The sequence below is a fragment of the Etheostoma spectabile genome, chromosome 20 (assembly GCF_008692095.1).
Source record: "Etheostoma spectabile isolate EspeVRDwgs_2016 chromosome 20, UIUC_Espe_1.0, whole genome shotgun sequence".
NCBI lineage: Eukaryota > Metazoa > Chordata > Actinopteri > Perciformes > Percidae > Etheostoma > Etheostoma spectabile.
The window spans coordinates 14099317-14122422 of NC_045752.1; the positions used below are offsets into that span (position 1 = coordinate 14099317).

General features: G+C 41.1%; 2 protein-coding genes across 5 annotated transcripts in view; both read left to right on the forward strand.

The window, feature by feature from the left end:
* srrm1 (serine/arginine repetitive matrix 1) overlaps nucleotides 1-2309 on the forward strand; it is a 13476-nt gene extending 11167 nt beyond the window's left edge. For 3 of the 4 annotated variants that reach the window (XM_032499542.1, XM_032499543.1, XM_032499545.1), the window contains 3 exons: nucleotides 29-209; nucleotides 1106-1279; nucleotides 1452-2309. In XM_032499542.1, the coding sequence (XP_032355433.1) occupies nucleotides 29-209; nucleotides 1106-1279; nucleotides 1452-1562 (466 nt within the window). In that variant the 3' untranslated portion in view covers nucleotides 1563-2309. The remainder of the gene's footprint in view (nucleotides 1-28; nucleotides 210-1105; nucleotides 1280-1451) is intronic. The other variant, XM_032499544.1, reaches the window with a different exon arrangement.
* Nucleotides 2310-2992: 683 nt separating this feature from the next.
* Nucleotides 2993-22232, forward strand: clic4 (chloride intracellular channel 4). The gene is made up of 6 exons (XM_032499787.1): nucleotides 2993-3399; nucleotides 15712-15821; nucleotides 17843-17968; nucleotides 18553-18659; nucleotides 19671-19852; nucleotides 21766-22232. Exons 1-6 carry the CDS (start codon nucleotides 3331-3333, stop codon nucleotides 21928-21930), a joined length of 759 nt encoding a protein of 252 aa, XP_032355678.1. The 5' UTR covers nucleotides 2993-3330; the 3' UTR covers nucleotides 21931-22232.
* Nucleotides 22233-23106: the final 874 nt, after the last annotated feature.

Genomic DNA, 23106 nt, shown 5'->3' on the forward strand with positions numbered 1-23106 from the left:
ACCTTTTTGAAATTTCACCTTTCCACAGACAATCTCCAAGTCCCCAGCCTATGAGGAGAGCGTCCTCCAGATCCGTTTCCCCTCAACCAGTAGCTCAGAAACGTCCAGTCCCTGCATCTGCCTCCCCCTCACCGTCTCGCTCAGCCAGTGCATCTCCGCCACCAGCAAAAAAAGCCAGCAGTGGTTCTGGCAGTCAATCCCCAAGCAAGGTTAGATATTTTAGCTTATTGTCTATAATATGGTTGTCTAATAATGTGCATATATACAGGTTCATAATTAGTCTTGAAGATTATGGGTATTTTTGGACAATCTGCCTATTGAATTTGGCAGTTATTGCAATAAAAGTATTGCAGATACGTTACATGTGTATAAATAGTAAGGCAGCAAGCCAATAATGTTGTGTATGATTATATTAGCCAGTACTACGGGGGTTACGGGGCGGCTGTGGCTCAGTGGTAGAGAGGTTGCCTACCAATTGGAAGGTTGGTGGTTCGATCCCCGCCCCTGCAGTCATTGCCCAAGTGTCCTTGGGCAAGACACTGAACCCCGAGTTGCCCCCGGTGCTGCGCATCGGAGTGTGAATGTGTGTGAATGTTTATCTGATGAGCAGGTGGCACCTTGTACGGCAGCCCCGGCCACAGTGTATGAATGTGTGTGAATGGTGAATGTTTCCTGTAGATGTAAAAGCGCTTTGAGCAGTTGCTAAGACTGGAAAAGCGCTATATAAATACAGCACATTTACATTTACATACTATCTCTCCATCCACCATCACCTCAGTGATACCTTTATCAAGTAGGAAATGTACAGTAATGTGAAATTTACTATGAAGCCAAATTTACTCATATGCCACATCATCCCATCTCTTTAACACTTTGAATGACCTTAAATACTGAGAGTCTGTGAATACATTCTGAACCTGAAAAATAAACGTCAGATTGTTAAATGTAACCTGAAAATTATTTCTTGAAATAAATAAGACCCCTGTTGTGGCATAAATCCTTTTGTTTGCACAAAAAATACTTTAAACATCATCCCTGTGATGTTGGTGGTTGTTGTTTAATTGCACTGTTAATGTTGTCCTCATAAAAACCTGTTTTATTGCAGAATTCCGATGTTGAGGGCAGTGGGAAAAAAAAGAAAAAGAAGAAGGAAAAGAAACACAAGAAAGAGAAGAAGCACAAGAAGCACAAGAAACATAAGAAGGAGAAGAGTGGTGGCACAGTGGTTGGAGATGGACAAGAAAACCAAGGTGTGGAGGAGGATGGACAGTCTAGAAAGGTGATGTCTAGTTTCAGTGATTTTTTTATTTTTTATTTTTAAGGCTTTGTGCTTCCTGCTCAACAGGGAACATATAAATAGTGGTTATTATGCTGTTTGTCATTCACCAAGATTCTTTTTGTGTCCAGGTGGCAAGTTGAAAGGCCTGTATTTCATGCTGTTTTTCGTTTAGGAATCAGACAGTGAAGTAGAGGACAGCTTGGATGACCTGGAGAAGCACCTAAGAGAAAAGGCCCTGCGCTCCATGAGGAAGGCCCAGTTGTCTCCCTCACAGATGTCCTGAAAACAAAGATTTCTCACTTTTGAATTTCCCACTCACTCTTGATGTTTGTCATCAACCTGGTTCAGCTTTAGAATGTACAAATTGTTAAATCTCAAGTCTTTTTTTGTTTTCTTTTTACTGGTTTGGTACATTCTGAAGAGTGTGTTTCATTAAGCGCTTGATTTGTCAGTTAGTGTATTATTTTAACTGTAAAGAAGCTTGTGTTGTCCATAATTTTAAATTGTTGAGCAGGGAAACTGTTTAAGCTCAGAGGTTAGAGTTGGGCAGGTATAAAATATTTTCCACAGTCTACAATAGATTCCATTGAGAAGTGATTGCATGTGCAGTGATTGTCTCTGATGTGCATGAACCACTGACGTTATGGAGTGTAGAGAAAAACCAACATACAGTAACATACTGTTACTATTGCCTTTTTATTAGTGGAAACTAGTAAGTTGCACAGCTGTGTGAACTGTTAGAGGCCGTAACAGAATGTCTCGTCCCATATTGTAACTTAAAAGAGGTCTTAAGCATCATGTAACTTGCTGTTTTTCTGACTTTAAAATTTGTCTTGTTATAAGACTAAAACAATCTGATAGAGAATGCTTTAATTTTCTTCCAAATGGATTATTATGCAATTTTATGTTGACACCCCTGCACCAAGCTAATCTCTGTGGGACTGCTATATGATTTGTATTTGGTACCCAAGGCTTTTGTCATCTGGTCATCCTTTCAGAATTAAAACCTTTTTATAGGATGTGTTTTCCTAACTGTTAAGATGTTGTCATTTCTGTTGTGGATGGGATATGTCAAAACTGACACATAATTTAATTTAGGCTGATGACTGAAAAGGTAGTTAATTAGTAAAATTGCCAGATGACTGAAATGAGACCCACTGGACCAACAATGTCTAAACCAACCACTACACATGCAACATATTAAAGTGAATCTGAAATATGTTTTTTCCCTTAGCTAAATTAAACTTTTTTTTTCTCACACTAGCATTAGCCAATTATTGAAAGTTGCCTACCTGCATTCGTGAAAGGTAATCACTGATTTATGTGCCATTTGTAATGATAAATATCAAGAACATTGTGAAAAAAAACTAGACAAAACACAAATGCACTGTATAAGTTTGGAAGAATGCAACCAAAAGCTAAAATAAAATTACTCCAATTCCATTCGAGGTAAAGCGAACTGCGTACTAAATATGTTGACATGAAAAACTGGTATACAGCATTCGAGGTTGCCTGATTAAGGAAAGTAGTGCTGGCAAATGACTTAAAATCTTTTTATTTTTGGACTAAATGCAGGATAAATCTGTGGTGAACTACCCTGAAACGCTATGTCTGCTGCCGCAGAGCGGCTTTCAAGCTTCCTCGTGCTCCTCCTCCCCTCCTCAGACACGCCCACATTTTTCTATGTGTGCGCCTCGGGTGACCTCACGGCTTTAAATATTCCCGTTGCTTCTTCCCACCAGTCCTCATCACTACTCAACCAGCCATTAGGAGCCTCGCGGTTGAACGATGTTATTGTAGCTCAGCTTGGTTTAGATATATAACTAGCACCGCTGAAATTGTATCTGTCAGACGCCGCTGCCTCATTGTTCGCTGCGCTTACATAGACTAGTGTTTCCAGCACCGGGGTGCTCCTTGGGGAGAAAAAAGCGCCTACTGGGCTTCAGTACGGAAAAAAGAGGTGGAGAAGAGGACCTTGCTAAGTCGGGCGTGGTAAAAGAAGAAAAAACACATCGTTGTTAGCAAAACTTTAAAAAAAAGTTGCACCCACAATGTCGCTGTCGGTACCGCAGAACGGAGTAAAGGCGGATAACGAACCCGTTATCGAGCTGTTTGTGAAGGTAAGACAGCACAAAGTCGCATGGGGGAAGTTTTTCATTTTGAATAACTTGGATATACCCAGCCATCAGTACATTGTGATGATTAATGAGTCTGCTGTTACTTCGCTAACGTTATTCAATTTTTATTCTTCAATTTATATATATATATATATATATATTTTTTTTTTTTGTTTAGCTAAGACTGCTAAATAGTTACGTTGGTGTTTCACTCACTGGGTTTTCTAACGTACAGAAACACTAGAATATTTCGTGTCGCATTCAATTTAAACTTAGGTTTTAAATGTATTATCCCTCTGCCACTGTGGCCATGTGGAGCCTGCAGTGTCACAAGCAGGGCGGGTGCAGCTTTCCTCCCATCTTGTGGGAAGAAGAGCCTGCCATGCTTAACGTTGGGCGCTAAATTCGTTAACAAAAGCTCCGTAGTAGTGGACCATAACAGCCGATTCAACACTGTAACATGTGCTCATTTGCTGCAGTTGCATTTCATGCTCATAAATTGATTTGATTTAAAAAAAAAAAAAAAAAATACATAGCTTCCCAGAGTGATGGATTTTGTTGGACGTGCATCCATTCTTTCTTTCTATCTATCCAGCCATTTATGGATACTGGGGTAGACTTAAAAACCGGCCATTTGAATGTTAAGTTTGGTGTTTGGGTCACCTTGTCGAGACTCAGTTTGCCATCAAATATGTGCCGAACTCGGTTTGGTAGTACTGCTGTTGCAATGCCAAGTTTTTAAAGCTTAACTGGTACAAAGATGAATCGTACTTGTCAACATTTTAAAAATCTATCTACTATTTTGATAATCAATTAGTCGGTTTGAGTAATTTTTTTTTAAAGACAAAAGTAAAAAAAAATCCTTGATTTCAGCTTGTTAAATGTGAACATCTTATAAGTTCTTCTCCTCTGGCAGTAAACTGAATATCTTTTGAGTTGTGGACAAAACAAGACATCTGAGGACGTCATCTTTGGCTTTTGGGAAACCATGATCCACATTTTTCACCCATTTTGACATTCTGTAGACCAAACAACTAATCGATTGATTGAGGAAATAATCAACAAATTGATCGACTATGAAAATAATTGTTAGTTGCAGCCCTAATGAAAGACAATTGTGGGATTTTGCTACTGTTTGTTGCAGGCATGTGTCCTCATCACCAGGGGTGTTCTTGACTCTGGTTTTATTTAATGTCATATGTTACTATTTGTATTGCTTTCAGGAAAGCACAGTTCTTCCCATTTAGATCTTAAGCTTAATGGATTTTTCTTCAAATTTGTATTTTATGATATAGGGTCTACAGCTCTACTGCCTTCCCTAAACCTGTAATCATGTACCAAAATGTGTTTGCCTCAGCAGCAACAGTGGGTATGGTGGAGGGCTGGGAATGGCTGTTTTCTTTTCTTCAGCCTGCTGCTTTGCAGGGCGGGAAAATGGCAGGAGAAAGAAGAAGAAAAGGGGGGGGGGGGCGCTGCCTGGGACAGGGGGAGATGGAGGAAGTTCTGGACTGGGAGAGGGTTTGGAGGGGTGGTGATGGTGCAGTTGTGTTTGTGTGTAAATGCTACCGATGCGAGTAATTACTTGTGGTAAGCCTAATAAATATTGTCTACATATGTGTACTTTTTTTTTTTTAAATCATGAATGTGTAACCATTTGCCCACTCTCTTGGGCTGGAATACTGTTGTACTGTAAAAGTTGTTCTCTTTGGTTGCAGTACCTGTAAATTAATCCTCCAGTTTTTCAGATTCAGTAGAAATTCAGAAAAAATACCTCTGTCCTACTTGTATTGTTCATTTTCACTCCTTGAAGAGAAGCCTTTTGTAGTGAAGCATTGATGTAGCGGCAGAACAAATGGGGGGGGGGAAAAAACAGTCCAGCACCATTTCTCTTAACTAGCTCTCAGCCTACAGGAGAGGTTACATCATCCCCAGGCCTGGGAGGTTTACACATGTGGCCAACTCTTCCCTCTCAGTCCCTCCTTGGCTTGTGTAGCCCGTTGTGCAAAGAAGTTTCTTCCATTGTGTTTCCCGACGTGTCTGTGTGTTTGTTTGTGAGATAGTCTTTTGTTTCTATTGCGCCAGCGTCTGACATGTCCACATCTATTATTGAGGCCGTTGTTCTTACTGTGTTGCGTTAAACACAGGCATGGACGACAAAGGCAGGCATGCAGGTTGTTGTAGGCATCCTGCTGCGAGCCGGGCCTCTGGGAACAGCTGATAACAAAGTGTGTGTGTGTGTGTGTGTGTGTGTGTGTGTGTGTGTGTGTGCTCTCTACACACAGCAGTGTCAGATCTGTTAATGCACTGCCACATATCAAAGCTGACTAATTATGCTTCTAGAGCATGAGTTGCCACCGTGTCCTAGCAGTGACTACTTGTTTGACCGTCCCAGTTTAGAGACTCTATGATCTTGCAACTTCTTGTTTATAGCTACAGTTGTCACATTGCCATGGGAACACTTTACATTGTGCTTATCTGTGAGGGTGTGGATGTGAAGTTTGACAATTTTAGTTTATATTGCTCTATGTTGCAAATGAGCATGATATAATGACTTTGTAAGTGGGAGGATCGACCCTTGATCTCATCACAGTGCAGCAGATTAGATATTGTTTTGCACACATGAGTGTGCTGTAGAGGGTGACTTCCCAGGACCATCCACCCTTGTCTTTTTCACTTGGCATGTCTTCCACACATCACATGGCTAAAGTAATTATTTATTTTTATATATATAATATATATATATATATATATATATATATATATAATAAAAAAAGATGAGTCAAGACAGGCTCTACTTGGCTTCAAGTGTTCCAAGGTCATTCTACCGGTTACAAAACCTTCTGCTGCTTCCAGCAGTAACAACAGAGCCAGTAAACATGTTGGAGAAGTGCTTTTTCAGTCTGGATGGCATAAGAACCTGTCTGTCCTTCAGTTCCATGGGAAGCCTGCAACATGGCAGAGCAAGGTCCCAACAAAGTAGGATTTAATGTAGGGAATGATCAGGGTCTACAATCTGTAGAAAGGAATAAAGGAGTACATGCATCACAAAGCCAGCTCAGCTTTAAGTCTTTCTTCCCTGGACATTAGAACATGTTTCTGCTCCTGTAACACACCCTGAACTCTTATGGCGGTTTTCCACTGCGTGGTATCTACTTGACTCGCCTCGGCTCTACTCGCCTTTTTTGGTTTTCCATTACGAAAAAAAGTCCCTGGGACCTGCTACCAGGTACTTTTTTTAGTACTACCTCAGTCGAGGTTCCAAGCGAGCCGAGACGATACCAAAAGGTGACGTGCAAACCTGCAGGCTGCTGGTTGGTCGGAGAGAATCGTCACTTATGACCGCGTTGTTAGCAAACAAGAGTGCGGAGTGTGTTTCCAGAACAAACGGGACATTTAAAACAAATCCACTCTCTGCACTATTCTCACTTTTCAACTGTTAGGGCTACTAGCGGCTCATGTCGTTTCCAATATTGCACACTGTTACTTTAAAAAAACAAGACAAAAAAATATATATATATATATATATATATATATATATATATATAACAAAGTTTTTTTTTTTAGCTTTTCAAGTAGCGCATCAAACCCTCCCGTACTTCCCGGTCTTCTTCCTCTGCCCCTGTGACAGTCCCCGCCGGCTCTGCTGGCCCAGATGATCCAGTCGTTGTCATAAGTTCACCGTACTCTCATTAAGATTATACGAAGCCCAGTAGGTCAGAACCAGAACCAGAGATCTCACCGGCAGACACGCCACACAACGGTCTGCGACGGTGACTTTACAAAGCTGAATGCTCTGAAAACACAAACAGCACACATGGTGGTGTGTAATCATGTTGCTAAAGGTATGTACTTTATATAGGTCTAGTAAATACTGACTGCGATGCTGAACACATGCAGATGTTAGCTAACATTAACCAGGAAACTTAACTTACCCTTTTGTGTCGGCGAACAACCGTCATGTCGAAGTCTGAACTCCGTCAGAATTCCCAAACTCCCGTTTTTTTTAGCGGTGATTTTTGCTTCGTTCTTTTGAAACCATTTCTTCTGGCTGCGGCGAGTATGCGACGTGCTGTTGTGAGTCGCGCTGAAAATTACGTCATCGCGCGTTGCTATGGACCAGCCACGCTGAGGCTTTACTCAATCTGCAATGGAAAACGAACGAAGAATGGGGCGAGCCGAGCCGTTACCAGCAGTGGAAAAACGCCATTTGTTGACAGTATATAAGTTTATTCTAAAGGCCTTGAGAAGAGCATGTGACAATCAGACTTATGCCTTTTGTTATGTGCTATTTTATGGAGACACAATGACCTTTTTCAGCAGTTCCTGTGCTCTAGGAGGAAAATCAATAGAGTGGTTTATTTTTGCCAAGCATAGAGAAATGAGGCAGTCAGCATCATGAGTTAAGGGCCAAAGATTAATGGCTTGTTACTGTTGCAGAGTGCTGTGAGGTGTTGTTTCTGCACTGTGAATTTGCTTTTGCAGCACCTGGCCTGTCAATGCTTCTTCAGTGCAACGGTCTGGTTGAGTGACTCCGGACACTGCCATAATCGATTGGGCGGCGTGTTATTATTACACCTATTTTAAAGGGGCTTTAAGATCAATTTTTGCATTTTTATGGGACAGCAGATTCCAAAGTTTATTTCCTGTTCTTGTCTGTAGAATATGTGCTGGGTACATGGGCTGGATTGTTTCTGGCTGTGTCTGAAATAAAAATGTGATGTATGTATAAAATCATGTCGTGCCAATATAGCCTGAGGAAAAGCTTAGTTTGTTAGTAGGAGGAGCTTGTCTCATTTGTGCTGCCCGACCAGGAAGCCAATGGCTCATGAAGCTTTCAGCTCAAGGACCGGAAGTGAGGCCACCCTGAAACAACATGGATCCAAGACTTTTGAAGGTTTGATCCCAACAGAGAGTATTACTAACAGTACTAACCGAGTTAGTTCATGGATTGGTGTGTTTTACTTGTTAACTAATTGGGCTGTACAGGTTACTGCTCTAATTATAACCTACTGGATCAGGATGCAGATGAAAAACAAGCCTCAGACTCTACTTCTGCCTCTCTGTTACATCATCCTCAGTGTCAGCAGAGTTGTGCGACCTCTTAAATGAGGAGAATCTGCACTGCTCGCTACACATGTAACTCAATCCATCTCAATGTGATCCTGTCTGCTTGTGTTTCACATGCTGTGTTCTTCATAGCATAGCCTACTTAAGTGTGTATATGACACAAAGTGTACTACCAGAATGTGAGGATTGGATGACAGGGGCATCTTTCTTGACTCGTCGTTGTGCGTAGTGGAGTTTCCCAAATATCCATCTAGGCTTTTTTTTGTCTTTAAGGAACCTGGCAGAAGAAGACTAATCAAGCACTTCACTTGGTAATGTTTACGTCCTTATCACAGCAGCTCTACGGGCAAAAATTTAAATTTTTTGTACAAATTAAAAAATTACTTTGACTTGGCTACGGCAGAAATCCCAAATGCAATATTTCAGTAATGATCTGTTATGCCACTTGATACTAGCCTACATGTGGTAATATGATACATATTCAGTTGGGGCTGGGCATTATATCGATATGAGGCTAGATATTGTCTTAAATTTTGGAAATCTTAATATGACACAATTTGCCTTTAACTACTTAGTCATTATATCCATGTTAGTGGTGATTTCTTGTGTCATTGTGTAAATATTTTGTGAAAGCACCACTGTCAAACCTACGATATTGCCGCAATGTCAATTTCGTTGTATATGGCTAGAAATATTGATTTTTCTTAACATCAACCCAGGTCTATATATGGTTTACACTCTAAAGGCTTGTGCGTGAACGGTTCTTCAATCGTTTCCCATGTTGGAATTTTATGATGTAAAAAAGCCAGGCAGTATATCTCAGACTGGTACTGAAAGGCAACTCAATTACAGGTCAGAGTGTACACAGCCAGCAAGTGGCCAGGTCTGCTCAGAATTACTGATGAGTGTTTGTGTGGCCTCTGTGCAGGCTTTCTCTGCCATGCGTATTATCTGGCATGTGTGGCAACAGCATGCTGACATTGTGTCAGTGCCAAAGGGTCAGGGGGACAGTTGCTAGACGAGACGTGTCCTGAAGGGATTCCTACAGGATTCATTTGGGTTCAAAATGAATGATTTCAGCCCCGTACAGAGAATTTGTTTTTAAAGATAATACTTTTTGTCTACTTTTCATGTTATTTCCAATGCAAATAGGTTGGAAAACTGAGAGGATGAAGTTAAAAGTGGGTTTTGTGTATGCGGTGAGCATGTGTGAATATATGAGTCTGCCTTAGTCATCAGCCTGGGGTCTATGAATGTGTACGTTGGTGGAGAGTTGGAACTGGGGCTGACCTCAGTATGCAGCTCGGTGCTTGTGTTAGATGCTTTGATGTTTCCCCATCATTTTAGAGCTGTATAAGGCTACTTGTCACCAAACACCTGTCCTGTGCCTCTAGAGACCTGAATTGGCTGTTGGTCTTATCTCTTCTACACTGTGACTAAATACAGTAGTTACAACATTATGCCTTTTGCTTACATGATTACCGTGGCATGGTTATACAGTGAGCCTCTTTTTCTTTTTTTCTTTCAGTCTCCAACTTTGCACAGAAACTGGTGGTTCTCAGACAGAGCTCCTGTGCTCCAGCACAGTAGGCCTGTGTCTGACTGGAAGTCTTTAGGTTTCCACTGAGTGATGTCAGCCAGAGTCAGAGCCACACCAAGGATGTGATGGTGTTTCCATATTCCAGCAGGATCTGACTCCTGTGCACACTCATCTTTCTGAGCGTGGTCTCAGGACTGAGCCCCTCCCAGTCCGGCCCTAGTCATTCAGACACACAACCTCAATAGCTTATTTTTATTTTTATTTTTTTTTTTTTTTGTGACAATAGTCAAAATCTGCCTATAGGAATAAGTATTTAACGGTTGTGCCAAAAGATGGCATTACATGCCTGGTTGAACTTGTAGTCTTCTCTGCTTGTTTTAGACTTTCTTTTGTGTAATGGAAAATAGAAATGTTCTTTGAGTGCTGCTTGTGTTTAGACCATGAATATTTTAGAAGTTTCATTTTGTGAAATAAGAAGGGTTTTGTAGAACATGGTTGTATTTGTCAGCAGGATATCTAGGGAAAAAATCAAACGATAAAAAGCCAGGAATAAAATTGATTAATTTATCAACATAACTTGCTTGGTCTAGAAAATGTCCAAAAATGCCCAAGATGATTTCATAAAATTGCTAGTTTTCTTCCAGCAAAAGTCCAAATATATTTAATTCGCTATCTCATAAAGTAGTGTTTTCCAACCTTCTGACTTGGTTCATAAGTCAAATTGTAACATGTTTGGACCTCTGAACATCTCAGATTATCTTTTCAATACATTTAGTCCCAAAGAGGTAAAACTATTTATTTCACACAAAAAGTAGATTGGAGACAAGAATTCAGTAGAGTTTCTCTCCTAATCTATTCCGGTAAGCATCTGAACTCTTACATTTCTTCTGCGATCTACTCGAAGAGTTCTGACATAGGACCGTAAATCCTCACGATTAAGACTCTTCAACAAGAGAATTGTTGGCATTTGGCTTTATTCAGACAGCTCATCCTTAGCCTGGTTGCAATTTTGCTTAAACCTAAAATTCTGAATAGGTATGTAAACACGGAAAGTACATCAGCTGCTGGAATCAAAAACTATCACGTGGCATTAAAAACCTCTCGAATGTTTTGCTTAGACAAAGTCTGTAATTCATGCTGACGCCCTTGGTTCTACTGTCTTGCCAAGTAGTTGCCCATCTGACATGCCCATGAACAAGTTATCAAATAATTCCACGTGTAGGGCTGCTGTTCTGTACCTGGCCTTGATCTCTGACCAAGCTCCAGGATATGACAAGGGGTCATGCGTCATAATATATTCAGTCAACCTGGTTCTGTTCAAGTCGTCTAAGACCCCCGGGGGCCGAGTAACCCTGTATAAAACAGCCAGTTTTGGGTTCAACTGCTTTAGGTTCAAGTCTAGTTACAGTCCTAATCCCAGCCCTGGCTGTATACTTGGCCACAAACTGGGAGAGGCGTTGCCATGACGTTACCATGGCTGCCCACTCGCAAACGGACATTCCTGCTGTGTGTCAGAGCAGGAGGAGGAAAGCTGCAGGCCTTGTTACATCGTCCGTTCCTTATTCGGTCAAAGTGTGGCTTGAACTTGCTGAGCAGCCCACCCAATTTAGAAAATGAAGTGTGTTGGGGAGGGGAAGGCACGGCAGCCATGTTACTAAAATTAGGCTGTGAGCAGCAACTGGGAGGGCCATGCCTAGTCTGAACAGGATTCCTTGTCCCCAAATGCTGACTACTGTAAATGAGGTCTCACCTCACCAGTCTAGAAAAAGGAAACTTCAGTCTTTTAAGAAATACCTGTAAATAATTGAGAAAGTGGGAGAATAAAAGAGGTTGAGTTGAACAGCTCTTGCGCTTTCATGTGCCTGCTTGTAAAACGTTATAGAACTTGATTTGTGAAGAGGAAAGCTTTTTTTTTTTTTTATGCCTGTTAAACATGCGCTTACATAGCCATGTTGTGTTCAAGCTAATAGTTAAGGCCTAGCGTCATCCTCATTACTGCCAATATGTGTTAAGTTGGTCATTAATCAGATGTTTACACTGCATAGTAGTCATAGGGGAAGTGATAAAGAGGTATGACCACACTAAGTGCTTTAAAGACACCGCTGGTCCCCTTGATGACTGAGGTCTCATTGTTCTGCTGCGGGGCCACGCTGTCCTGGACATAGACTCCTAGATAACATCCGACTTAAGCATGACTCACACTCGCCACTGGCAGCTGTGTGTGTGTTTGGCATTAAATAAACAAGCATCTGTTGACTCACGGTCCATCCATTATGCCTCACCAAAGCTGGAGAGTCTGTTAGTGGAGTAGTCAGCTGCCGCTGCTTCTGTGCCCTAGACGTTGTTATAGCAGTTTTATATCAGGAAACCTCTGTGAAAGATGGTGTAACCGTCTGCAAGATGTGAGTCATTTTTGACATTGGAGACTAAATAGCCGGTCATACACTGGGCACTGCTCAGTGTTCCTGTGAATGCTGCTTGTGTTTGGAATCAAATCGCTGCTTTACTTCTTGGAAAAAGGGGAATTATTTTTTCTCAACTGATGTGCCTTGCCTTATAAGGGCCCACTTAAAATAATTTCTTGCCTTGCTTGTCTTTTATTGGTTGTTTTTTTTTGTTTTTCCTTGTCAACTGGTGACGTACTTGAAGCTTCACAAAGTGCATTGTTGTTGCTGTATTAAAGGTTCTGCAGAAGCGCTTTTCCTAATGTCGCTCTGTAATAGTGGCACTCAGGAAAGTGTTAGAGGGATGCTATGCTTTAGTGGTGTCCTAACCTTCATACTTGTTTTAGGCTATAAGCTTCATATCAAAATCTAGTTTGAATTTTTACTGATCCCCTGAGCTTATTCCCTAAGGAGCTACTTTGAAATGTTATTTAGCACAATTATTGCTGAAGACTGCCTCACTTGGGTCCATACAGTGAAAAGTAGGGCAGCCCTTCTTAACAGCTAAGCAGTTCAAATGTCACAGGCAGTGGAAATGCCGCTCCGCCAGCATCATCACTTACGCTAAACAAAGCACCCTCTTCGCCGATACTAACAGGACATTTCTGGAATAGTTTCTCCCTCATCCCCAAATGCCCAACCCCCCGGACTCCACAGAGGGGCCCAGGATAAGGGGACAAGGATAAAGGCGGAAGGAGGAAGAAACAAGAAGTTTGCCAAACGCTAGCTATCTTTTCTCTTCCTCCCACTTAAAGCATCCATTACCACTTGTTCTCCTTTGTCTATGATCCTTAATTTCCTCCCTATTTACTGTAGTATATCTCTCTCCAGCTGTTTGCCCCTCTCCCTGTTTCCTGTGATTTCTCGCTGGCTGCAGCAGATCCCTGCTTTCAGTATCTTTTGGCAGAGAGCTGCAGTCTGCTCTGCAGCAGACACCAAAGGGTGGGAGTACTGCTACGGCTCCTTTCTCAGCTGCAGTGGCCTTCTCCTCGGCAACTTTAGACACAGAACTTCAGCAAACGTATGTTGATTTACAAATGACATTGCGTCGTGTGATTTGAATTTTTGTCCCTACAGAAAGGGAGCTCACTTCAGACGGTTTACCTCTAAATTGGTCATCCCCTCCACATTGTGTGCTCTGCTTTCTATGTCTTTTGTGTCTGGCCATTGCCATAGGAACAGTTGCTGTGCTGCATTGCCACCCTTGATCCAGAACTGAATGGTTCTCTGTAGGTGTAGCGCTGTCAGGCAAATGGAGGAATCATCCCATTGTTGCCTTTCTGATTCGCTCAGGATCAGCAAATGCTGGTGTAGTCTTGTGATGCCCATCTTATCCCCAACACTTCATGGCCGAAGCTTCATTTTAGAATAGAATCCTTTTAAAGTGAAAAGAGGACATTTGTTTGCAGAATAAAGTCAGAGATTTAAACCAAGCTTTTCAGAAACTGAATTTGGGGTGGGGGGGGGGGGAGAGGACAGCCGCAGTACAATGGGAGCCAGCAGGCAGATCAAACGGAGCCATCCCACTGGGCGTCACACAGAGGACAACAGCAGCTAGCCTGTCCGCACCAGCAAGGAGCTGCTGTGCTGACTGAACACTTCAGAACAAAGTCCACTATTGAAGAACCTGCATCTCCGATAATAAACAAAGAATCTTCTTAAGATAGCGGTTGAGGTAAAAGGGATTTGAATCTGATGTTTATTCAGCACTCTGCAAGTTTTTGTGAAAACACAGTTGATCTGTGTACGTCTTTTGCATTGCACACACACATAGTCACACTTTGAATATTCCCTCAGGAAAGATGCAGAAGGGAATGAGAAGTGACTGACGACACAAGAGGCAGACAAAAACCCAACAATATTCAGCAGCTTACAGAAGCTCTGCTACAGTAATACACTGAATGAAGTGGTGCTTTCCAGAATACAGATACTTGAATGACCTCCATTCTTTGTGAATAGATGAATAAGTTGGATTCTTTTCCTTGCCTGGATACTGGCATACCTCAAAACAGCCACATAGCGCTGAATCAAGTCTGATAAAGGTTGTGGTATAATTGTCTGCTGGTGTATTTAAGAAGAAAAATTTAAAACTTGCTTTGCTGTTCACCACAAATGAAAAGGAGCAAATGAGAACAATATTGGATTTCAGTTTCACAGTGTTTCGTTTTTAATAAGTAGTAATAGTAATTTTGCCATTACATGATTTAACGAGAAATGAAAATGAGCAGCAATCAGCTTTGCAGATTTTCATTAAGATACCATGCAAACCTCAGTTAATCAAACAAAGTGCTTATTCTGCCTTCTGATGTAGAATCCAAACCAAATTTGTCCTCTGCTACACCCTTGTCACTCCATACGTGGCTGTGAGTTAAGCCAGCGATTATTTGGAGAGTTGGAGAAATGTGGAGAGAGGTGTGAGAAGCTTGGAGATATCTCTGTTCTGTGTGTGTGGATTAATGTGTGTGTGTGGTGTGTGTGTGGGTGTGTGTGTGTGTGTGTGTGTATATGTATATTAATATATATAAATTATATATCTATTATATATATATATATATATATATATATATATATATATATTCATTCTATTCATCATTCTCAAAAAAACATGTTTTTAAATCTCTTCTCAAAACTCAGTCCTGTTTAGCTCTGGTGCTAATGGGCGTCAGTCATTAATTTGGAGGACATGCGCCACTATAATCTAATTCCCATAGCCACTGCTCGGTCTTGTGTTTGTGCAATCTTGCATGAGAGGAAACAAGGCAGTCAGAGTCTTAATCACTCCAAAAGTTTCCTCTTTCTCTTGGACAGTAGTTCTCATTAATGGAGGGGAAGTGTGCTGAAGTATTTAAGACACGGGGGTCGACTCTCTCCACTCTTTCCCTCCTACTTCTTTTTCGAGGGCAGCCTGTAATGTGTATAAAGAGTCATTGTCTGAAATGGGCCCTCTCTGGGTGAGTGCAGTAAAACGCCCTGGGCCATAAACAGAGACGTGATCTCTATCCAGATTGTTAGGTTGTTTTGGTCTCGCAGTGATCAGAGTGTTGTGAGTGGTAGAAACCTGTTTTTAAGATCTTTATCTGCTATCTTGTGTTTTATACTTGCAATAATTAAAACTTGGACATTTCCTTTTTGTTTTTCAAAGATAGAAACTGGTGCCATCATTTGTGTACTCAGTTTTTAGGAATGATAAATTACCTGAAACGTATTGCTGATAGGTAATCTACTCCTTTTCTAACTTGCTGTCTGTGTGTTTGTTTATTTAAGGCGGGAAGTGATGGCGAGAGCATCGGGAACTGCCCTTTCTCCCAGAGGCTCTTCATGATCCTGTGGCTAAAAGGAGTTGTCTTCAACGTCACCACAGTGGACCTCAAGAGGCGAGTCCTACTACCATTCCCCATCCTCCGCTGTCCACTGCTTCCTTATCGTCCTCTACAGCAGCTTGTCCTTCTTTCATTGGCTGTTTTAACCAGGATTAAAACAAATCCTCTTTTTTTTTTTTTTCTTTTTTGTTATTCTCCTACAGCTTTTCTGAGCATTTTCACAAAGGCCTTGGTGGCTCTGTACTGCTTTGATCTAGCCCCACCTCTGACACACTCGCTGCTTCCCCACTTCTTATTTGGTTTTCCCATAACCCTTTCTCAGGCCGGAGAAAATCAGAGGAAAAATAAACCTACAGACTCTGGAGAGGCTATTTAAGGTTCCGCTCACTTCCTGTCTAGATTTTGGTGGGCAACATGTTATTTTTGACCACAGGCATAAGAAAACGGTGATCATCTGCAATTCTGAGTGCAAGTGAACGTGCGTGTGTGTGTGTAATGCTCCCTACTTGTTTTTGTTTTTTTTCTTGTTGCTAAAGCAGGACTAGGCAAGTGCCAGATTATTTTCAGACATGGTAAGATGAAAGACTAGTTTATATGCTCTTTGCCATGTGTGTTTGATGCAAAGATTTGAGATTTCTGCCATTTTGTTCCAAAGTGAGGTTTATCGGTGTGGCAGCTGGTTCCTCACCAGGCGTCCCCTCCTCTGGGACATGGACACCACTGCTTGCTGACAAAAAACAGAGATGTACTTAATAGATACTAGGCCTCTTTTATACAGCTAAAATAAGGAAAGAAGTGTCTATTTGGCTAGACTGGTTATCACACATGTCCTCACATTCAAGATGAGTGCATAGGTTTGGGTATATTTGCATATATTTGCATAAAACAGAGCATGCGGATATCCTGTAAAAGGCTGTGTATGATGTCCGCAGTGTCTGTTTACTCTTTGCTGCTCAAACAACCCTTTATTCAGCTGGAGTGACTACTTGGTGCGGTGCTTTGCTTCTTATTTCATTCCCGCGGAACAAGTGATCCAGACTCGATGCTATATAGTCTCTGTAATCTTGAGTAAACAAAGTGTCTGTGTATTGCAAAAGAAGCCATGTTTTTCATATATATGGCTCTTTTATTGTAGTATTTAAATGGAAGAACATTGAACATTGTTGTTACGTTTGGAGAAGGATGTCAAACATGTGGCATGCTGACTGCTGTCTACTGTATGTAATACACTTACTATGGAAAAATACATCATACAACCCCACCTCAAAATATCCAAACTATTTCTTTAATATTTGTTTGTTGTAAAGGCCTGTGATCCTTAAGGCAGTTTGTTACGCACGTCTCAGTGATATCACTGGGTAAGGGTGCCACTTCCTCTTTGCATGCCAAAGCGTTGAAGTCGTTTCCTGTTTTTTGTGCCCTCAGATGGCTTGTCCTTAAACCATCGGGGACATTGTAAAAACCTGGCCATTTCAAGAGTCTCTATGGATACATGTTGTTGCTAATTACATTAGAACAAAGGATTCACGCAGTCTGCTGGCTAACAGCAATCTGTTGGGCTAACAGACACTATGCGTTATCTTGTAAATACACTGAAGGGATTTAAGTCAGTTATGTTCACACTACTCATTCAACACATGCTCATTTTTTCATGTGTGTCAGTGTCATCTGCCTGCCAGAGACATCTGGCACAAAATGTGCTGGTTTGAAGGCTGCAGGGAGAAAGGGACAGCCAAACACACTCATGGAGACAGACAAACACACACTTAAAGACTGAACACTGAGCAGCTATAGTTGGAGAAGGTTGAGGGCTGGGTGGCTCTAAAAAGTGGTTTAGGTGCAGTAGGCTGACAAAGAGCCACATCACTTTCAATTGATTAAACTTGCTTGAAATGTGTTTTTAAGCAGACCAGTTATGAATCTTGTCTCAATCACAGTTCTTTCATATATTAATTCTATGTGGGAGGAAAAGTTACTTTTACTTTCTATATACACATGCATTATAAACATGTTTTAAGTTGGTTGCATGGCTTTGTTCCATTTAGTTCTATCCACTAAAGTTGCTTCACTTCCAGGAAGCCTGCAGACCTCCAGAACCTGGCCCCCGGCACCCACCCACCCTTTATTACCTTCAACGGTGAGGTCAAAACCGACGTCAACAAGATTGAGGAGTTCCTTGAAGATGTCCTCTCCCCACCCAAGTGAGTGCCTTTTCACCTATGTGGCAAGGCTTTGACACAATGAAACTCTCAACACAGTACTACTGCCATGAGCACACTGCCTTTATATGCTCCATTAGCATGTAAGGAACGCTAGGTACCAATGTTTTACTTAAAGGATAAGGCTAGCAATATTCTGTATTTTTCTTATTGTCCACAAGTCCCATGAAAAGACCAAAACCAACAATGTGTCAGTACATGTCTGTCACATGATCGGGATCACATGACGGAGTATTTCCGTGGGCTCGGGATGGGAACAACAATTGATTCCTGTGTCACCTTCTATTGGGGACTCCAAATGAACCATTGTGCCTGTGTTCATGGTAATTCTCGGACAACAGTGGATGCCTGTGGTACAGAGAAATATGCTATGCTGTAATATTAAGGTTTGTCTATACAGACAACAGTTGTTGTTGGATCAATTCATTGCTGGTTTTAACGGGGTGTTTACAGGTAGAACAATACAGAGTATCACCAGAATTGTCCTTTGACACATACATACATACATACATACATACATACATACATACATACATACATTTATTTATTTACTTGTATGTGTGCAGGTACATCAAGCTTGGTGCAAGACACCCTGAGTCAAACACAGCTGGTATGGACATCTTTGCCAAGTTTTCAGCATTCATTAAGAATTCAAAACCAGATGCAAATGAAGGTAAGTTACCTACATCTGTCTTTGACACACATATGTACATACACTCAAACGCGCTGGTTAAGAGATCCAGAAACCTTCCTATTGTGTAGGTAGCGCTCTCTTGTTGCTAGGCGACATTGGTAGCCCCGCCCTGATTGGTGGTTTACAGCCTCACTTAGGAACACAGAGCTTTTGTTCTTCTTGTCCTCATGCTCCCTGTCTCACCTGGTGAAGCTCTCTGGAAAACCACAGAGCAGCGATACTGAGAAAAAATCTCAACCTTCCTGTTCAGATACTGTTATTGGAATAACATGGAAAATATGTAGTCTATTGTCTCAATGAATTCTGTTGCATCCTGGGTGAAACAATTTCTGGAATTGTTTCCCTTGAAGGATGTTCATGGTTTTCTACAAAATACCAAGAATTATTATCATGTTTTAGTTGGCTGTTTTCCACCCTGGGAAAATATTAAACCATGGTGAGCTGGATGTGGAAGCCAAGGCTGTGTCAACAGTTTGTGTCTGAGTCTCATGGTTCAATGATAAGTGCAAACAGGTCAAGTCTACTGTTAAACTACTGTCATTCAGCCATATTTTCCAACAATGGAATGAATTGTTAATAATGATTGAAAGATATGGGGTGAAGACATTTTCTTTTCTTTTCTAGCTGTGCCATCAAAATCTGTGGTGGGTAGTAAGCTTTTAATAAGATGGTATTTGTTACTTCAGCATACCACTGTATCATGACGCTATCGTCACAGATTGTACAGGTGGGTCCATGATGTGTCTATTTCCTACATTTCAAAATGTACAGTGTACATGCACGCATGTGCTTGTCTTTTGATGAAATGCTGCCCTCATGTGTCTGATCAGTACATGGGTGTAGCAGCTGCAGTAGGAGGCCTCAAGAAAAACCATTCAATTAGAAAAAATGTATTGAACTAGATTATTTGCTCATAGAATGTATGATTGAACTGTGTTTTTTTGTTTTGTTTTTATTATATATAAATATATCTCTCACAACTCCTTGCAGCTCTGGAGCGTGGCCTCCTGAAGACACTGCAGAAACTAGACGAGTATCTTCGCTCACCTCTGCCTGATGAGATCGACCACAACAGCATCGAGGACGTCAAAGTGTCCAACCGCAAATTTTTGGACGGTGATGAAATGACCCTGGCTGACTGTAACCTGCTGCCCAAGCTGCATATAGTCAAAGTGAGCAAGGAAGCATTTTGAACAACACTGAATCATTGTTGTGTTAATTGTGAGATCTTGGCATAACATGGCACACCCAAGTAGCACCCACACAGGTGTTTTCACTTAACCTAATTAGGCTTCTTCTCAGAACTGTGTGGGAACACACAGACTGTTCATCTTCCTCGCTCTCCTGTTTCACCTGTTTGAGTAGAACAAAGATCAACCATGAGATTGATGATCTCATGTAATTCCCAGCATAGCTCCACCCAAACGCCTGTATAGGTGGGCAGGTCAGCAAACTTCATGAACCACTAAGAATGAAAAAGGAGGGTCTTCTCCCCCTCATACTGGTGCAGCAAAACTGATAGGAGAGAGATAGCAGTCAAGCTATCGGAATCAGAAATGGTTTTATTGCCACAAAAAGTACATTATGTGGAATTTGCCCTGGTGAAAGGTGCAAACATAAAACATGAATTTAAAACAAACAACAAATACAGAAAAAACTATTTAAGTATCAGTTGCATTTTTTTTTTTTTAAGTAAAATATTATAGCAAAGAATTTTAAATCAAATCCTTACACACCCACATGCTCCCAAGAAGGGAGTTTAATTAGGCAAAAGAGTGGACAATGGGTATGTAGAACCATCTGTTTTAAGTTTGGCATGAGGGTGAGACTAGTTTTTATTTTCAGTCTTAGGGCTCCTGCACACTGCCTGCGTGTCTTTGCACACTAGAAACGTGTCTGATGCAGCGCTGCTGTTGCTAGCCTAGTCTGTATACATGTATGTTTCCTATTGATAAAATGAAATGGCGTGTTCTTCAACTTAATTTTTTTAATTTTGTGTTTTGTACATTTATTTGTCCAGTTTCAACTAGAAAAGTCAAATGATTTGGATCACCCTCGTACGACGAGGAGAGAGTTGTGGAACTGTACTGCACTCAAGCAGTAGTATACTTACGTCAAAACCCTTAGACTTTTGAACTTCACAATGTCATTTATTAAATGTATTTGTGTCAAAATTACATCTTTTCGCATTCTAGTTTGCCTGGAAACGCTTCCATGTTTGCGTGTCGTGTGAAAAATAGACGTCGACCCCATAGACATGCGTGTTGTTCAGGCAGTGTGCAAGCTCTAACCTGCTAACAGGGAAGCGGAGATAAAAACAGACGTGCCACGCAGCTGACACGCTCACGCCACACAATCCGTGTGCAGGAGCCCTTATTTTGGATGCTTATGTTTGTCGAAACTCAAAATCAACCACTTTTTCAACAAGCTATATTTACTGTTGCAAGGATGTTGATACAGCTCTGTAAGGCTGCAACTATTGATGGTTTCCATCGTTGATTTAATCTTGAAAAGAAACATTTTCTCAACTAATTAATTCATTTGGTTTATATAAATAAAGAGTAATAAAAAAATGACAATCACAATATTTCTCTTTTTTTTTGTTTTTAAGTGTGCAAGTTGATGATCTTGTTTTGTCTAACACAACACTCGCAGATTTAGTTTACAATCCTGACGACAAAGAAAAGCCGCAAAATATTCCTATATAAGAAGCTGGAACTACTGAATGGTTGGCGTTTGCTTTTTCAGTATTGGCTTAAACAGCTATATAATCCTAAATAATTTCCTATTCAACAATTTTAAAGTAATTCAATGTTTAATTACTAACAAATTAAAAATATAATAAAACTTGCAGCCAACAGCTGTTAACTTAATCCAACTATTAAACAAGTGTAATTTCTTCACCTATTTTTGTGGGATTAGATTAGCTCTGAACTGGTGCAAAGAAATGACATTTTAAACTGCATCATCGTGCTCGGCAAAGACTGGAACGTCTATCGTCAGTCGATTTAGCTGGCGCTCTGAGTTTATGGACGTTTTCATTGCTCAATTGCTGAGATTAATAACTTCTAATACTTTCCTCCAGGTGGTGGCCAAGAAGTACAGAGGCTTTGACATCCCCAAAGAGATGACTGCCATCTGGAAGTACCTGAACATCGCCTATACGCGCGAAGAGTTCACCAACACCTGCCCCAGTGACCAAGAGATTGAAATAGCCTACGGAGACGTAGCCAAGAGGCTGGTCAAATAAGCTCCTCTTCCCTGACCTTCTTCCTCCATCCCTCAGCCTCCAACCCCCACCCCTCCCCTCTCTACACGCCTCCCCAGCACTGGGACTGATGCGCTCATTCACGAGAAAGAGAAAAAAAACTCTGCATTTCTTTTCTTTCTCACCTACAGTGACTCCCAATGCATGATCCCTTTTTGTAAAGACTTTTTTTTTTTTTTTTATGTTTTAAAGAAGTTCATTCAGGAAAAGGTCACCATTGTTCCACCTTTCATTGTTAATTATTTTGGCTTTTCATTTGCTGATGAATGTTGTGAGGCGACGGAGTAGCAGCCAGACACGTGTATCAGTGCTTATCAATGTCGGCAGCGTCGTCTCACACACTCCCTGATAAGTGGCCTTCAAGCAGACCTTTCCTCTGCATGCAGGGGAAAGGTCACAAGCTGTTGATTTTTTTTTTTTTTTTTTTTTCTGTTGTCTGTGTAATAATGAAATGGCTCTTTCTAGGATTGCTTTAAACTGAGACGCCGTTTTCTTCCCTGTCTTTTGGCTTATTAAGAGGCATTGTAAACAGTGTTTGTTTTCTTGCTCAAGTATTTGACAGTTTTAAGTAGAAGCTAATCCAAAACCTGAGTGGTTGACATATCAAGTGAGAGATGCTTTATATTATTGTTGAGCTGCTTAAAATAAATCAAAAGTAATTGTAACTGCAGGTAAAGCTACCTGGGATCCATGCTCTGATTTCATCATTGCCTCAAATAGGCAGAAGTCTGGTAGCTCAGTAGAATTGTAGGGAATTTCCTGTACCCACTGCAGAAGTAACAACTCAGGACTCTAACCTGACGTCTAAGATATATTGAACCATATGTAGCTTACAGGCATTCAAGGAGGTGTAGATGTCTACACTGACCTTTTTGGTAATAGCCACAGAAAAGCTTGCTAACACTTTCTTCTCTGGTGAAACATGAAGGAAAGACTTAGGTCGGGCTGACCATAGCGGTAGTTTGGATTACACATGGCGGACCAAAAGGGGCACATTATACTGCTCTCTTATACTGTGGATAGGATGACTCTGGCTATGTAAAGAAATAAAGAAACCACACTCTGTTAACTTCTACATAGCAAACAAAATGAAGGACACAAATGTGCAGTCGTGCACCAGAATAGACGACTTGAAGATATTTATGACAAAACGAATGA

Coding starts and splice junctions, on each gene's coding strand:
- clic4 (XM_032499787.1), top strand. CDS start 3,331: ATGTCGCTGTCGGTACCGCAGAACGGAGTAAAGGCGGATAACGAACCC. Junction 15,822..17,842: donor ACCACAGTGGACCTCAAGAG/GCGAGTCCTACT, acceptor CTTCACTTCCAG/GAAGCCTGCAGACCTCCAGA. Junction 18,660..19,670: donor AAAACCAGATGCAAATGAAG/GTAAGTTACCTA, acceptor AACTCCTTGCAG/CTCTGGAGCGTGGCCTCCTG.